The sequence below is a fragment of the Manis pentadactyla genome, chromosome 5 (genome assembly GCF_030020395.1).
Source record: "Manis pentadactyla isolate mManPen7 chromosome 5, mManPen7.hap1, whole genome shotgun sequence".
Lineage (NCBI taxonomy): Eukaryota > Metazoa > Chordata > Mammalia > Pholidota > Manidae > Manis > Manis pentadactyla.
In genome coordinates, this window is record NC_080023.1 from 86851908 (window position 1) to 86870147 (window position 18240).

The 18240-nt window shown below is 38.5% G+C and overlaps 1 protein-coding gene across 6 annotated transcripts in view; it reads right to left on the reverse strand.

Annotated features, from left to right (window-relative positions):
- Positions 1–1044: 1044 nt before the first annotated feature.
- CENPE (centromere protein E) overlaps positions 1045–18240 on the reverse strand; it is an 80204-nt gene continuing 63008 nt past the window's right edge. For 5 of the 6 annotated variants that reach the window (XM_036879215.2, XM_036879216.2, XM_036879217.2 and 2 more), the window contains 4 exons: positions 17200–17297; positions 10815–10998; positions 8959–9245; positions 1046–2844 (listed from right to left, as the gene is read on the reverse strand). In XM_036879215.2, the coding sequence (XP_036735110.2) occupies positions 2750–2844; positions 8959–9245; positions 10815–10998; positions 17200–17297 (664 nt within the window). In that variant the 3' untranslated portion in view covers positions 1046–2749. Of the gene's footprint in view, positions 2845–8958; positions 9246–10814; positions 10999–17199; positions 17298–18240 lie in introns of all 6 variants that reach the window. The other variant, XM_057502496.1, reaches the window with a different exon arrangement.

Genomic DNA, 18240 nt, shown 5'->3' on the forward strand with positions numbered 1-18240 from the left:
GCTGAACCGAAATGGGTAAGAAGGGCTGTTTCACTTTACCTGCCACCCCTGCCTCACCCCAAGCTAGCACAGCTTAGCCCCTGCTTCCTGGTTTCCCCAGGGGGTGGGCAGGGAGCAGGGGGAGGGGGAAGAATGGAAAATTCATCCGAAGTTCTATCTCTCTGGAGGGCTGCCCGAGAGACTGGGTTCTGTCTCACTAATGTGGGGCTGATGGAACTGCAGAGGCTGGCTGGTATCACTCGGTACAATCAGAAGGTATCTGACTCACAGCTTCATTCTTGGGGTGGGAGAGGAGAGGAGTAGAGTATGTGTTTGGGGTCCAGTCTTTTGGAGGGCTGCTGGAAACTGGTCTCTGTCTCCTCTGACTTAGCGTGCTGACAGGGAGCTGATGTACTTTGGATACCTGGGGTCAAGGAGAACAAAGGAGAGTGGGGTGGCTTCCGGCTGCAGTGCCATAGAACTGCAGTACTGCCTGCAGATACTAGACAGAGGAAGAGATTACAGGCTTCTGGAAAAGAAACTGGCAAACCTCTCTAGTTGGCAAATTACATAAGCCCAGAGAAGTTATATCCCCTAAAAAGATTTCAGAGGCTCCCAGAAGCTCTAACTGGCTGGTTGATGAAGGTCTCCCTGTGTGAAGAAGTCTGTAAAGATTGGAAGAGGCAGATCATTTTTCAAATCCATAGAACTCAGCAAAAAGTCAGAAGGCACAAAAAATCCCCAGATGTTGACCAATCAAAGGAACAAAATAAATCTCCAGAAACCAACTCCTAAGAAATAGTGATCTATGAATTACCTCATAAAGATTTAAAAATAACCATTGCAAAGAAGCTCAATGATCTATCTACAAGAGAGTGCAGACAACTAAATCACACCAGGAAAACTATGCACGAATCAAATGAAAATATTAACAAAGAGAAAGAAACTATAAAAAAGAACTGAACAGAAATTCTGGAGCCGAAGAATACAATAACTGCATTGAAAACTTCACTAGAGGGGTCCAACAGCAGAAGGGTTCAAGCAGAAGAAAGAATCAGCAAAACTGACGAAGGGTCATTTGAAATTATCCAGTTAGACAAGCAAAAAGAAAAAAGGATACAAAAAGTGAAGCAAGCCTCCTTATGGAACATCAGCAAGTGGACAAATATATGCACCATGGGACTCCCAGAAGAAGAGAGAAAGGGACATTTTATTTGAAGAAATAAACTTCCCAAATCTGAGGAAGGAAATGGACCTCCAAATTCAGTATTTAAGCAACATTCTACTGGATTGGATATACATTGCAGACTGATTATATTTTTAATGGCCTTAGTTTTATCATCCAGGTGAACTCACTACCTTCCATTAGTTTTATTCAGTGGAGGAGCTGACATTGTAAAGAATCAAACCTGCGGCTCTGTTACAGTGTTTCGTTTGGGTAAGGGTGGAAAGGAGAAATGACTCTCAAGGGACAGGCTTGGAGGAGAGGATTATAGTAAGGGCCACTTTCCCCTTAGCTCTAGTGAGTTCCTGTGACAGTATATTAAGGTAAGAGAAAATACCCAATCCACAGACTTCAAAATGATAGCTATGATGCAAATAATAATCTGTGCCTTTGAACGAATCTTCTTACCAGGGAATGCCTGGAAATCTAACACTGTTGTAAACCTTATGCAACTTGCTCTTTTATGTGCTTTTTCAAGAGATATAATATAACAGTAATACTGGATAGTCTCTACACCACTGTTCTTAACCTCTTCTAGGGCCACAGATTCCTCTGAAAATATGATGCAAGCAAGCATGGACCCAAGTATCCTGGAAAAATGAACCTGCACACAAAATTTAGCATAAAATTTCAGAGGTTTCACAGAATACATGAAGCCCATCCATAGATGCCTAGTTATCTGCAGGAACCCCAGGTTTAGAAAACTTCACTTTCATAGGAACTCTTGGCTGTTTCCTCATGTTTAAAATAAAGGATAGAATAAATAAATAATCTATGAGGTCCTTCCAGCTGGGAGTGAAGTGCAATGGAGGAAAAAGTCTAAACCAACCAACTTACAGTGCTTGTATAGGGAGTGGGGTGGGTGGATGACAGAAACGTGAGAAGTAACTTTTGTAGTTATTAAGACTAGGAAGCAAAGTGGTCACAGCACTTGCTCTCTCTCAACATAAATCCAGAAAATGTGTATATTTTCATAGCAAATTCTGAAAGCCAACAAACATGAGAGGAGAGCCAAATATACTCCGAGCACCCCACCAAGAAACCATAACTAAGATGCACAGAGTTGTGATTCACAACTACTATTTAAACATTTATTGAATGTTTGAGGTACTAAATATTGTATAATTTCATTAATTAAATGATAGTTTATATTAATTTATGTATTATGCTTTGGAATTATCTAAGTTAGATATGTGAATAACTTTACATTAACACTAATGTATACATTTTATGTATACATGGAAAGACTGGAATTTCCTTCAATAACTTTTAATTTTTTATAAAATGTATAAATAAATAAAATAATTCAACTTCTAAGGTATTAATGCATTCATGAATAAGGTGTTGCTATCACCACTCTAAGTTACTGGAATGTATTAATCTCTTTTTCCTTCATCTTCCAATTCTAGTGGCAAAGTGAAAACTGAACTGAAATTAAGTTGGGCTGTGACATCATTGCCAGGGATAGACACACACAGAGTAATCAACACGGTAAATTTCCAAACAAGGAATGCTGGGCCCCAGGAAGAACAATAGAAGAGAAGTCTACTGAGTCTTGCATTCAGGCACATCTTTTGTGGAGGAGGTATACCAAGGACTGGGCTGAGCAGCCACACTCTCTGCTCCAGCAGTTTGTTCTTCTGAGAAAAGAAAAGAAAAACAGTAATTAGTCTTTAAAAAAAATACACAAAACACAAATACAGCTGCAAGTGGGAGAGATGTTTAGATAGTAGAGATATGCAGCACAAAAAATGGCAATGTGGTCATTTATGTCTCCATGTTTGGCCATTAAAAAGGTATATTTCATTTCATCAGAGTTGGGGAAGTTTATTCCCCATTTTCTCATAAAACCAGTTATTAGAAAAACCACATTGTGCATAAAACCAAGTAATAAAGTCTTATTTGGAATTCATCAATTTGAGATTCAAAGTGAATCAAACCTGAATTGAGTTTGATTTTCTTTTGCCCTATTTTTAGAAAAAATGCTTTGTTCAACAAATACATATTTTAGAGAATATTGAGTCATCTTTGGAAAACTGAATATCTAGAAAGTACTTCAACTGCATCTATTTCTTTATAAATGTTCATGTTCAAATTCTTGCATTCATAAAAGAAAAGCTAGCAAAACTGGTTGTGGCAATTAAGCTGGTGAGATTATTTAGATTACCTTTTATAATTAAAATAAAAACTTACATTAAAATTTTTTAATTAAAACTTTCTTACATATTTTTTGATATTTTACTAAGTCAAGCTGAAACTTCTTTAATTCTGAATTGGCCACTTTTTGATTTAAATATTCCTCCAGCCTCCTTTTAAAAATTTATTTCACTTAAAAATAGTGCCAGAGAGATCCATATATTCATAAAAAGATTTAAGCATTTTTATTTGTGATTGGATTAAGTCATACTATACAAGTGCCTTTGGCACTAACAGATAAAATCAAAAAGGTGATGACAGAAGTTTCTCAGGTTTTTAAGACTCTTCTAAAATTGTGTGTATGCAGCAGAAGCTCCACGTAAGTGCTAGCTATTGAAAGGTCCTTAAATGTTTATTACATACTATTCAATGACGTGAATAGTTCAAAAATGTTTTACAAATTGTTTTGAGCCTTACTGTATCCCTAAGAGTACTTTACAAACTGCCAACTTGATCTGTTTTTGATGTGGATCTGATGAGAGTGGCCTCATGTTTTCTGTGTCAAAAGGAGAGCTCTCATAAGCCCTGGGAACCTTTGATCAGAACTTTAAATAATTGGCAGCTGTCTTTCTTAGTGTACAGTTTTGTTGCTTTAGATTTCTACAACTGCATGATAGGGTATTTCTGACAGGCAGGTACACAATCACAAAGGGCTCTGACCATGCACACCTGAGCATATGATAAATGCTCAGTGGTGAGAACGAATACGAGAAACCCAGTATTCCAGAGCCCCTCCTGCAGCGCTCCCCCGTGGGGGGTGCTCCCTGACACTGCCCCCCTCCATCCTTGCATCCCTGAGATGAATCCCACTTAATCATGGTGTATGATCCTCTTGATGTATTTTTGAATTCGGTTTGCTAACATTTTGTTGAGTATTTTTGCATCTATGTTCATCAGGGCTTTTGGTCTGTAATTTTCTTTTTGTTGGGGTCTTTGCCTGGTTTTGGTATTAGAGTGATGCTAGCTTCACAGAATGAGTTTGGAAGTATTCCCTCCTCTTCTATTTTTTGGAAAACTTTAAGGAGAATGGGTATTATGTCTTCTCTATATGTCTGATAAAATTCAGTGGTGAATCCATCTGGCCAGGAGTTTAGCTCTTGGGTAGTTTTTTGATTACTGATTCAATTTTGTTGCTGGTAATTGGTCTGTTTAGATTTTCTGTTTCTTCCTTGGTCAGTCTTGGAAGGTTGTATTTTTCTAGGAAGTTGTCCATTTCTTCTAGGTTTTCCAGCTTGTTAGCATATAGATTTTCATAGTATTCTCTAATGATTCTTTGTATTTCTGTGGGGTCAATCGTGATTTTTCCTTTCTCATTTCTGATTCTGTTTATGTGTGTAGATTCTCTTTTTACTCTTAATAAGTCTGGCTAGGGGCTTATCTATTTTGTTTATTTTCTTAAAGAACCAGCTCTTGGTTTTGTTGATTTTTTTCTATTGCTTTATTTTTCTCAATTTTACTTATTTCTTCTCTGATCTTTATTATGTCCATCCTTCTGCTGACTTTGGGCCTCATTTGTTCTTTTTCCAGTTTCAATAATTGTGACTAGACTATTCATTCGGGATTGTTCTTCCTTCTTTAAATAGGCCTGGATTGCTATATACTTTGCTCTCTGAACTGCCTTTCTGTGTCCCACAGAAGTTGGGGCATTGTGCTGTTGTTGTCATTTGTTTCTAGTTTTATAGCTTCGTGATCTGAGAAGTTGGTTGGTAGAATTTCAATCTTTTTGAATTTACTGAGGCTCTTTTTGTGGCCTAGTATGTGGTCTATTCGGGAAAATGTTCCATGTGCACTTGAGAAGAATGTGTATCCTGCTGCTTTTGGGTGAAGAGTTCTGTAGATGTCTATTAGGTCCATCTGTTCTAGTGTGTTGTTCAGTGCCTCTGTGTCCTTACTTATTTTCTGTCTGGTGGATCTGTCCTTTGGAGTGAATGGTGTGTTGAAGTCTCCTAAAATGAATGCATTGCATTCTATTTCCTCCTTTAGTTCTGTTAGTATTTGTTTCACATATACTGGTGCTCCTGTGTTGGGTGCATATATATTTATAATGGTTATATCCTCTTGTTGGACTGACCCCTTTATCATTACGTAATGTCCTTCTTTATCTCTTGTTACTTCCTTTGTTTTGAAGTCTATTTTGTCTGATACTAGTACTGCAACACCTGCTTTTTTCTCCCTGTTGTTTGCATGAAATATCTTTTTCCATCCCATGACTTTAAGTCTGTGCATGTCTTTGGGTTTTTGGTGCATTTCTTGTAAGCAGCATATAGATGGGTCTTGCTTTTTTATCCATTCTATTACTCTGTGTCTTTTGATTGGTGCATTCAGTCCATTTACATTTGGGGTGACTACTGAAAGATATGTACTTATTGCCATTGCAGGCTTTAGATTCGTGGTTACCAAAGGTTCAAGGGTAGCTTCTTTACTATCTAACTAACTTAACACACTTATTAAGCTATTATAAACACAGTCTGATGATTCTTTATGTCTCTCCCTTCTTATTCTTCCTCCTCCACTCTTTATATGTTAGGTGTTTTATTCTGTACTCTTTTGTGTTTCCTTTGACTGCTTTTGTGGATAGTTGATTTTATGTTTTGCCTTTAGTTAGCATTTGGTTGGTCTACTTTCTTTGCTGTGATTTTATTTTCTCTGGTGACATCTATTTAGCCTTAGGAGTGCTTCCATCTAGAGCAGTCCCTTTAAAATATTCTGTTGAGGTGGTTTGTGGGACGCAAATTCCCTCAACTTTTGCTTATCTGGAAATTGTTCAATCCCTCCTTCAAATTTAAATGATAATCATGCTGGATACAGTATTCTTGGTTCAAGGCCCTTCTGTTTCATTGCATTAAGTATATCATGCTGTTCTCTTTTGGCCTGCAAGGTTTCTGTTGAGAAGTCTGATGATAGCCTGATGGGTTTTCCTTTGTAGGTTATCTTTTTTCTCTCTCTGGCTGCCTTTAATACTCTGTCTTTGTTTTTGATCTTTGCTATTTTAACTATTATATGTCTTGGTGTTGTCCTCCTTTGGTCCCTTATGTTGGGAGATCTGTGGGCTTCCATGGTCTGAGAAACTGTTTCCTTCCCCAGCTTGGGGAAGTTTTCAGCAATTATTTCTTCAAAGACACTTTCTATCCCTTCTTCTCTCTTCTTCTTCTGGTACCCTTATAATGCGATGTTCCATCTGGATTGGTCACACAGTTCTCTTAATATTCTTTCATTCCTAGAGATCCTCTTATCTCTCTCTGCCTCATCTTCTCTGTATTCCTGTTCTCTGATTTCTATTCCATTAACAGTCTGTTGCACCTTGTCCAGTCTGCTCTTAACACCTTCTATTGATTGTTTCATTTCTGTTATCTCCTTCCGGACTTCATCCCTTAACTCTTGCATATTTCTCTGCAGTCCATCAGCATGGTTATGACTTTTATTTTGAATTCTTTTTCAGGAAGATTGGTTATATTTATGTCACCAGGCCCTCTCTCTGGTGTTGTCTGAGTCATTTTTGACTGGACCAGATTCTTCTGCCATGGCGAATTGGTCGCTGGCAGGTGGTGCATGTATCAGCTGGGAGAACAAAGTCCCTTCCTGCTTGCTGGTTGCCTTACCCTTCTCCGCTGCCTGTGTCGATTAACCGCACACAGGGAGCAGTCTCTGGGATAATCTCCTGAGCCACCGTGGGCAGGGCAGCCCTCAGGACAGCCTAGAGCCCTGTGGGGGAGTCGCAGACCTGCCGGGTGTGTTCTCCTGCAAGAATGGCGCCCCTTTGTGCCTTCTGGACCTTGCTCTGGCTTCCTCTGTCTGTACCGGACAGTTGTGCATTGGTGGCAGCCTCTGGGTCTTTCTTGGTTAGCTGCGCGCTGGGAGGAGACTCTGTGTTGTTGCTGTGGGTGGGGCTGTTCTCCGGCTGCTCTTCAGCTGTGGCAGGTGAGCCATTTTGCTTGCTGCGCCAGCCAGGGGGAATGAATGGCAGGCTTTTTGTAGTGAGGGACTTCGGGGCTGCGTTACCCCCAGGGGGTTAGGGCGCCTGAAATGCCTTAAGATTCCCAGCCTGTTGAGCTGAGTGTGCTGGGACGATTTTGTCCAGCTGTTAAGCCTTTGTCCCTTTAAGAGTTTTAAAAAGCGCCTGTTCTTCTTTTGTCCCAGGGGTATAGGCTGTGGGGACCTGCTCACAGTCTCCATCTAGGATTTTACTTTTCCATTTCTCTAATATCCAGTACACCATGCAATGTGTGTCTGTGCTCCTGGTGCAGATTACTAGGGCTGGTCATTTAGCAGTCCTGTGCTTCCACTCCCTCCCCACTCTGATTCTTTTCCTCCTGTTGGTGAGCTGGGGTGGGTGAGTGCTCGGGTCCTGCTGGGCCGCGGCTTTGTATCTTACCCTTTTTGTGAGATGTTTGCTGAGTTCTTGTAGATGTAGATGTAGCGTGGCTGTTGTACTATATCTTCTGGTCTCTCTTTTAGGAATAGTTGTACTTGTTGCCTTTTCAAAAATATATATGGTTTTGGGAGGAGATTTCTGCCGCCCTCCCTATTCACATTGCCATCTTGAGCCCCTCCCCCCAGTTTATTTTTTACTTAATCTACATGCTGTTCTTTCTCTTCTTCCAGCCCTTTAATTAAGTAACTTTGTAACCAGGACAGGAGACAGATCTCTTAAATGTAAATAAACCTATGTGGATGAAGAATACTGAGATACAGGCCAACAGTCACCTAAATAACCCTATTCTTAAGACAAAACTTCAAAGAAATTATAAATTACCTGTATACATCATGCCTTATGCTGACTCCTATCAAAAAAGCTGTATAAGACCCCAGACACTGAACCCTTACATGTGCCTTCTCTCTTGAGTTGCCCACATTCCCCTTTCTTTACTCTTTTTGTTCTATTCCAGATAGGCAGGGAGGGCCTACTGAGAGCTCTAATTTGGGCTTGCAAGTTTCTGTCGCCTGGGGGACCCTGAGAGGACTCAGGCTGAGCAATTGAGTTCCTTAGTAGCCTGCCTGAAAATCTCCCTTCTTTGCTTTGAGAAGTTCTCAGAACATAATCTCACTCCATCTAGTGCTCTGTGGCTCCCCCAAATCCTGGGGTAGTAGGACTCAGTTCCCATGGCATGCAGATTCAAGCAGACAGTGGATGCCAAGTGACCCTGGCTTTAAGAGTTGGCAAGAGACCTGCTCAACGCCAAGCAGGAGTTCAATGAGCTTCCCTTTCTTGCCTTTGTCTACCTTGACTGTGGTCTGCTCCTCCCTTGGAGTGTATTCAAATAACTTTCATTCTGCTTTGCTACTGTGTCTCTTCCTTTCAATTTTTTGTTGCAGCGGGGACAAGAACTGAGGAGAATAAACTTCAGTCCTAACAATTTAGGGTAAAAAGTGATTCCACTTCAGTGCTGTGGTTTGGAGAAACTTTCTCAAACAGGGATAGCAAACGAAAGCTGTGCACTACAGCTTGCTCAACTACATATTCTTGTCTAAACTTGCTTTTTGGGGCCACAAATTAAAGATAAGTTCTAACCTTTATTATTATTAAGAATAATTTCCAAATAATCAGTATATTTACTTACCTGGGCAAAGGCCTAAACCTGAGTTATCAAAATAGCGAACTGGATGAGGCGCTGGTAAGGACTTTGATCGGCTATCAAAAAACCAAGATTTTGGTGACTCCTTTGGTACAGGGTCTTGTAAATTCCATTCTTTGCATTGAGAAGACTCATATTGTCTCTTTTTAGAAGCTGTTCCAGTCACTTTAGGAGACTTTGGAGAATTCTCAGAAGTTACTTCTTTGTAAGCCTCTCTTTTAAGGGTTCTCTCCTTCCACATTTGGACCTCATTGGAAAGATGATGATTATTGCTTAAGTGTGGAGGGGGAAAAAAAGACTGTAAGACTGCTCAACTCCTGAAATGTATTCACATTTACATAAAACAATTTTAAGTTGTGGTAAAATATAATTTACCATTTTATCATACTTATATTTTAATTTTACCCTAATGCTCCTTGTTTGGAGTAGTTTCACAGATCAGAAAATTAAAGGAGGTCAATATAAATTGAATAATTGTAGTAAATCTCCATGGAGTCTTGAAAAGAAAGCTTACAATGTGATGTTTTCAAATGAATGAGATATCATCCAGCTGGCTTACCTATTGACAAATTGTGGCAATAATTTAATAAGTTGGTCTTCTAGATAGATGAACCCTTAATGTTCTTTTGTTATTTTAAAAGATTTATATCATGCTTTCCTGGATTAGTCTTGTTTCTTACAAGAAATGCCACCAGCACATACCTAGTTCCTCCAGAGAGAAACCTGGTAAGCAATCCTACAGGCCCTGCTCCTCTCTATTTTATTAGCCAGCCAAGGCTTTTGATAAAAACCTCTTATCTCTCAAATTTATCTCCTTATTTTTATCTCCACTGGTGCCATTCTAGTCCATGCCAGACTGTCTTTTGCCTGGATTACAACAAACAGATCCCTAAACTGGGTTCCCCTACACTGTTCTAGCAGCCAGAGATGCAGTCTGATCTCATCAGTGCTGGCTTAAAATCCTCCACTGGAGGTAACCATTACATTTAGAATACAACCAAACTTCCTCAGAATAACCTCTAAGGGTCTGTGTAATCAGGAGTACTCACCTCTGGCATCTCATTTTGTACCTTACTCTGTCTAAATCTCTATGTTCTGGACATACAGGATGTCTTTCAGTTTCACCAACTGGTTATTCTTCCTGATGGGCTCAAAACCTGTGCACGTGTTGTTCCCTCTGCCTAGGCCTACTTGTCTCCCCTTTCATCTGGCCTAACTTCTACCCATTTTTCAGATCTACTTTTATATATTAGTTTTTTCATAATGACCCCTCCCATTACATCTAGACAAGGTTTGCTCACTGTGTTATACTTTTTCATAGTATCCTATTTTTTATTTACTTTGTTTAATACTATTCATTGTAAAGAATTATTTGTATAGTTATTTGTTTAATCTATAATTTTCTTCTTTTTTAGAGTGCTTATCATTAGTAGAGTGCTTGGCACATGATTCTAATCTTTGGTAGAAGCCAAATAAATTGGTTAGAACTGTTTATACAGTAAAAGTAAACAGACTACCATAATGGACTGAAGGGTCCTCCTTTGAGAAAAGCCTCATTGACTTGGCCTATGGTCTTGAATATTTAAGGAGCCACCTGAGAGATCTTTGCTTACTCCCTGGTTCTTGGCTTTGTTAAAAATAGGTTAGTTGATAGATAGCAAACATCTGGAATGGAGTACCACATTTTCATTCCTTTTAAAAAAGATGCTTATGACATCAGCTCTAAAAATTTATTTCCCTGTAAGTGTGAATGGTTGCCAACTGCAAAAAATATATACGTACACATCATTTCCTCCCACATGTAACAGCCATAAGCATAATTTCATGTAAGCAGCTCTTACCTTAATAGATCATTCTTTTCCTTTATTAGCTGTTCATTTTGCTGCTTTAACTTAGAAATTTCCTTTTCTAGCCGTATATATTCACTTTTCAAAATAAGAGCTTTTGTGCTTTGTACAATGCCGCTGCCACCCCCACAGGTTAAGGGTTTATGTGAAGGCTGAGAATCAGTATGTTGTGATACCACTGAGGGCAAATACACAAATAGATGACAATTTTTATTATCACCAAATTTTAATTATCACCAAAGTAATGAAGGAAACATTACTAAGTAAAATAAGTCACTATAAAAGACAAAAACCAACTTTTCAACCATCATTTCCCTGGAAGTCATCCTTGACTTCTTCCTTCTACTTCACCTCCCATTTCCTGTTTGATCATAAATTCCAAATATTTCTAGAATCTTCCTGCTTCTCTATACCTAGCAATTCCATGGCCATCGTACTGCTAAGATCTTTCACCATGCTTGCAGCAGTGGCAATCCTCCGCAGTTAGTTGTCCATCACTCATCTAGCCTCTCTACCAGTGGATTTACCTGGAGAGTTTCTTATAACACAGATGTGTGTGTGAGGTCCTCCCCATTATTCAGTGCACTCTGAGTATTCAACACAATATTTGCTAACTAAGTAAGTATTACAATGATATTTAAGCACATATTATTAAGTATTTGACACTATGTGTGTAAAAGTAATGTAAGGAGATGGAGAGAGGAAAAAAAAGATGGCAAGATGGCAGAGTAGGAAGGCAAGGCGGAAACCCCCTCCCACACTCACACCAAGGAGGCAACTACAGCAAATACAACTATCCCTGAAAATGACCTGAAGGCTGCAGAATGGACCATCTACTGAAGAACTTCACCTGGGGAAGAAGAGAAGACCACACAGAAAAGGGTAAAGAGGCAGAGCCGTGACTGTGCAGGACCCAAGCCCTCCCCCGATCCAAGCCCACAGGCAGGAGGAAGAGGAAAGAACAGAGAGGGTATAAGTACTCAGAAACTCTGCACACCTGGCTCTGGAGATCTGCTCTGGGAATCTGGGAACACAAGTCCACATTCATTGGGCTTTGGTGATTGATAGCGCTGGACACCAGGGAGAGTTGGAGCACTCTGGGAGGCTGAGACTCCTGCCACTTGCAGAGGACAGGCATGTTCCATTGGTCCCGCTGAGACCCAAAAGAGGTGGCAGTTTGAAAGATTTACCAGCAGTAGGAAGGGTGCCAGAAGGGCGACAGTTAGAGCTCTGTTTGCAGGAGAAATGGCAGGTAGAAGAGGTTTCCCAGCCCTCCATCAACCCAACTGGTTGGGCACCTGCCAGTCCCAAGCAGTCCATTTCCCTCACTGGTGGCTCAGCCAGAGGTGCTTCCCTGTGCACACACTTGCCCACCCACCTGTCCTGCTTGGCCCAGCAGGAGTCAGACTTTGATGTCTGGCAGGTGGAGGAGGCTTTCCCAGCTTTCTAAGCCCTCTCAGCCTAACTGGGGAGGCGCCTGTGGGAGCCAGTTCTGAGTACTCCTTCCTCCTTGCTAGTGGTCCAGCCCCACACCTGCTCCCCTGTGCACCTCCCTGGCCTACCCCATCATACCAGCAGCACAGCCATCAGTGCAGGGCAGACAGAAGGTGGTCATTCTCCCAACAATCCCAGCAGAAGCCTCACTGTTCAGCTCTCAAAGGGCCGGCTGAAGCGAGCTGTCACCCTCTGCTGACAGAGATGAGCCACTGCTGGCAGACAGGCAGAAAGGCAGCCTGCCCATAGCCCACCAACAGCAACTGGGGCTCCACAACAAAGGAGAACCAGGCAATAGACAGTAAAGGGTCTTGAGCACAGGATGCCATCTTCATAAAGCCATTACTCTGTAAACCAGGAAGCACAGCAGATCCATCCAATACAAAGGAAGAAACGCAGAAGCCCTGACAAAATGAGGAGGCAGAGGAATATGTTCCAAACAAAACTACAGGATAAGACAGCAGAAAGAGGGCTAAATGAAATGGAGATCACCAATCTTCTTGATAAAGATTTTGAAGTAATAGTCATAAAGATGCTCACTGATCTGCAGAAAAGTACTGAAGATCTCAGGGAGGAAGAGTTGAAAAATAGCCACTCAGAGCTGAAGAATACAGTAACTGAAATGAAACATACAATAGAGAGAATGAATAACAGATTGCTGTAAGTAGAAGAGACAATGCAATGGAAATTAGAGAACACAACAAAACTGAGGAACAGAGAAAAAAACGAATATCAAGGAATGAAAGAATGCTTAGAGCTGTGTGACCAATCCAAATGACACAATATATGCATAATAGGAGTACCAGTAGGAGAAGAAAGAGACAAAGGGGTAGAAAGTCTCTTTGAGGAAATAATTGTTGAAAACTTCCCCAATTTGGGGAAGGAAATAGACACTCAGGTCATGGAAATACAGAGAGCTCCTAAAAAAAGGAACCCCAGGAAGACAAGATCAAGACATATAATAATTAAAATGCCAAAGATTAAGGATAAAGAGAGATTATTGAGAGCAGCTAGAGAGGAAAAAAAAGATTACTATAAGGGAAACCCCGTGATCTATTAGCAGACTTCTCAGAAGAAACTTTATAGGCCAGAAGAGAGTGGCATGAAATATTTAATGTATTGAAACAGAAGGACCTTCAGCCAAGAATCCTCTACCCAGCAAGGTTGTCATTCAAGACTGAAGAAGAGATTAAACATTTCCCAGATGAACAAAGGCTGAAGGAATTTACCACCACTAAACTGGCCTTACAGGATATGTTAAAGGAACTTTTGTAGATGGAAATGTTCTTACACCTACATGGTTTTCAGCAGTGAAAATAAACCCACAGTAAAGACAGTAGACCAACTACTTACCAAGCAAGTATGAAAATAAAACAAAACAAAAGTAGTAAAACCAACTATACACAAAATCAGTCAAGGGCTATAAATAAAAGTGTGGAGGAGGAAGAAGAATAAAAAAGAAGTACTTTTAGATTGTGCTTGAAATAGAGCAACCATCAACTTAATGTAGACTGTTACATAGTTAGGAAACTACCCACAAATGTTATGGTAACCACAAACTTAAAGCCTATAAGAGATACACAAAAATTTTAAAAAAGATATCCAATCAAAACACTGAAGAAAACCACCAAATAACAAGAGTATAAGAGAGGGAGAAATGAAGAGAGAGAAACTACAAAAAACCAGAAATCAAAACAAAGACACTACAAGAAAAGAATATTATAGAACAATATCCCTGATGAAGAGATGTAAAAATCCTCAACAAAATATTAGGAAACCAAACTAAAAAATACATTAAAAGGATCATTCATCATGACCAAGTGGGATTTATACCAGGGATGCAAGGATGGTATGATATTCCTAAATCAATGTGATAGCACAACATTAACAACAAGTATAAAAATCATAAGATTACCTCAATAGATGCTGAAAGAGCATTTGACAAAATTCAACATCCATTCATGATAAAAACTCTCAACAAAATGGGTATAGAGGGAATGTAACTCAATATAATAAAGGCCATATATGACAAAATACAGCTAATATTACACTCAATAGCAAAAAGCTGGAAGTTTTTTCTCTAAGATGAGAAATAAGACAAGGATGTCCACTCTCACCACTTTTATTGAACGCAGTACTAGAAGTCCTAGCCACAGAAATCAGACAAAGTAAAGAGATAAAAGGTATCCAAACTGGTAAGGAAAATGTTAAACTGTCACTATTTGTAGATGATATGGTACTATATACGGAAAACTCCAAAGACTCTACCAAAAAACTATTAGAACTAATAATTGGATTCAGCAAAGTTGTAGAATACAAAATTAATACACAGAAATCTGTTGCATTCCTATACACTAACAATGAACTAGCAGAAGGAGAAATCAGGAAAACAATTCCATTTAAAATTGAATCAAAAAGAATAAAATACCTAGGAATACACCTAACCAAGGAGGGGAAAGACCTGTACTCTGAAAATTGTAAGACACTCATGAGAGAAATTAAAGAAGTTACAAATAAATGGAAATCTATCCTGTGCTCATGGATAGGAAGAATTAGGACAAAATGGCCATACTGACCAAAGAAATTTACAAATTCAATGAACTCCTATCAAAATACAAACAGCATGTTTCAATGAGCTAGAGCAAATCATTCTAAAATTCATATGGGATCCCACAAGACCATGAATAACCAAAGCAATCCTGAGAAAGAAGAAAAAAGCTGGGAGTTATACTAGCAAAGTTACAGTAATCAAAATAGTATGGTATTGGCACAAAAACAAACTCATAGATCAATGGAACAGAATAGAGAGCTCAGAATAAACCCATGCATATATGGTCAATTAATATAAAATAATGGAGCCATGAATATACAATGGGAAAAAGACAGTCTCTTCAATAAGTGGTGTTGGGAAAACTGGACAGCTACATGCAAGAGAATGAAACTGAATTACTATGTAACTCCATACACAAAAGCAAACTCAAAATGGATTAAAGACCTAAATGTAATATATGAAACCATAAAACTCATAGAACAAAACAGGCAAAAATCTCTTGAACATTAGCATGAGTAATTTTTTCTAGTCACATCTCCTCAGACAAAGAAACAAAATGAGAAATGAACAAGTGGGATTACATCAAACTAAAAAGCAAAGGACACTATCAGCAGAACAAAAAGGCCATCTACAGTATGGAAGAATATATTCATAAATAATTTATCTGATAAGAGGTTATTAACATCCAAAATACATAAAGAACTCGTATGCCTCAACACCAAAAAAAAAAAATCCAAACTGACTTAAAAATAGGTGGAGGACTGGAACAGACATTTTTCCAAAGAAATACAGATGGCCAGTGGACACGTTAATCATCAGGGAAATGCAAATCAAAACCACAATGAGGTATTACCTCATACCAGTTAGAATGGCCACTATCCAAAAGACAAGAAATAACAAGTGCTGGTAAGGATAAGGAACCCTCCTACACTGTTGGTGGGAATATAAATTGGTGCAGTCACTGTGGAAAACAGAATGGAGGTTCCTCAAAAAAAACTTAAAATAGAAATACTATTCAACCCAGGAATTCCATTTCTAGGAATTTACCTGAAGAAAGCAAAATTCCTGTTCTGAAAAGATATATGCACCCCTATGTATATTAACTACATTTACAATAGCCAAGATATGGAAGCAACCTAAGTGCCCATCAGCAGATGAATGAATAAAAATGTGGTACATATATGTAATGGAATATTATTCAGCCAAAAAAGCCACAAAGAAATCCTGCCATTTGCAACAATGGATGCACCTAGAGAATTTTATGCTAACTGAAATAAGCCTGGTGCAGAAAGACAAATACCATATGATTTCACTTATTTGTGGAATCTAAAAACAAAGCAAAACAGAATGAACAAAACAGCAGTAGATTCATGGACACTGAGAAGTGACTGGTGGTTACCATGGGGAGGGCTTTGGGTAGAGAGGTAGGAGCTGCGATTATTCTGTATAGATGCTAGGGACATTCAAGTTAAACATGTACTAAACAACATCAGTAACGGTGTTTCTAACTTTTTTTCAATGAGTGGACAATAATGCATACAAATATCATCTTACATCTGCCTGACATTTAGAATTTTCAATGTGCTTTCACCCACAACTTTTAGTTTAATTCTTTTAAGAAGGTCAGGTGCCCCCATGATTTCACATGGCCATTAAGTGAGGGCAGTCAGTTTAGAGACCTCTCCCTGACTTTTACTTCAATGCTTGTTCTACTGCCAAAGTTGTCCCAAGTACTGCTCAGCACTTTCTCTTTTCCAGTGAAACATAAGAGATATAGACATATGAAAAAAGGGTAGTTTGAGGAATGTATATACAGAAATTTGATCATTAGATTTAAAATATGTACTTAAGAGAAATTTCAGAATCTGCAAGTAAGCATCAAGTCTGTATTTTCAGTATTAAGAACAACTAAGATAATACTTATTTTTACTGTGCACTGATTATATTTTTACTGTGCATATAGTTAAAATCTATTCAGACTTGTGTTTGTATTTTTATTGGGAAGGGTACTTCTTCCTTGATAGTTATATCATTCTTTTATAGTACTGAAGTTATCTTCATTAATATGCTAAGATATGATAATATAATACAAAGGTGAAATTCCTATTTTTCAAGAACCTTTAATGGATAAACAGTTGAAATAATAGTAAATAAAGGAGATGTCACATGATAAATATGATCCCAATGAATTCATTTTAAAAATAGTTTTCTAAATTAGTGATTAACATAGGTTTATTCTTGACTGTCACATATATCATAGCAGTCTTTAAAATGTGTAATGACATTGGGAAGTAAAATGGAAAAGATCTGAAGAAATCAGCATTTTCTACTTACTTGAGGTATCTTGGGCCTGCTGACTTCTCCTAAGATTTTCTCTCAATAACCTTATAACTTCTTTTTGATTTTCTACAGTGGCTTTTGTAGAAGTAATTCTATAAGAACAACAACAGAAATATGTAAAAGCCCAGTAACTAATTTTTAATAGAATATGAAATATAATTGCTGTCAAAATTTTTCTAATAGATGTCACATTAACATAACACTGATAAATAATAACAATAGATAAACCCTAGTGGTACTATGTCCACCCTGCTGCATATCATGCACTTTATAGCTATAAAACCATGACATAGGAAGTATTCTGTTTGTTGCAGGGGCAATTTTTTAACATTGAGAAACCAGTTCTTTTTAAATTTCTGGAAGCCCAATACCTATTAACTGAATATTGAACAAAATTATAGTCAGGGATGCCATAAAACAAATAATTGAGCTGTTACATGAGGACCTAGAAAAGAAAATTACCAGAGCATAAAATAAAAGTGAAAAGCAGCTTCTTTTTCTACTTTGTCAGGATAGCAAGCCCCATCTGCACTTCTGGGCTAAGGTGATACAATCAAAGGTCAGGTTCTGCTCACTGTTCCCCAATCGAATGAGACATTCTATGAATTGTTTTTTTAAGCATTAGTAAACAATGATAAATTATGAGATTTTCTGCCTTTCTTAGAGACTGAAGTATTTGCTGATTCTATTCTGTAACTAAAATTTCTTTTTATAGTGAAGAACTTAACAGGTTTAAATTTCACTAAAACCAGTAGCCTTATTAATGGAAGCCTGGTTAGAATGCATGAAGATTCAGAGTGCTACTTTTTGGATGAAATTAGATATTAAATACTTGTTAAAGACTTATAGGAAGAATAATAAGTGGTAAGAGCCAGAAGAGATGTTAAGAAATCCTCTAATACACCCTGATCCTTTTGGTGATTATGAATACAAGGCTCAGAGAGACTAAATAGCTTGCCCAAGTGATATATTAATAAACCATGGGTTCATGGGTAACACTATATTTTTAATTCAGTTTCCCTGACTTCCTGTTTA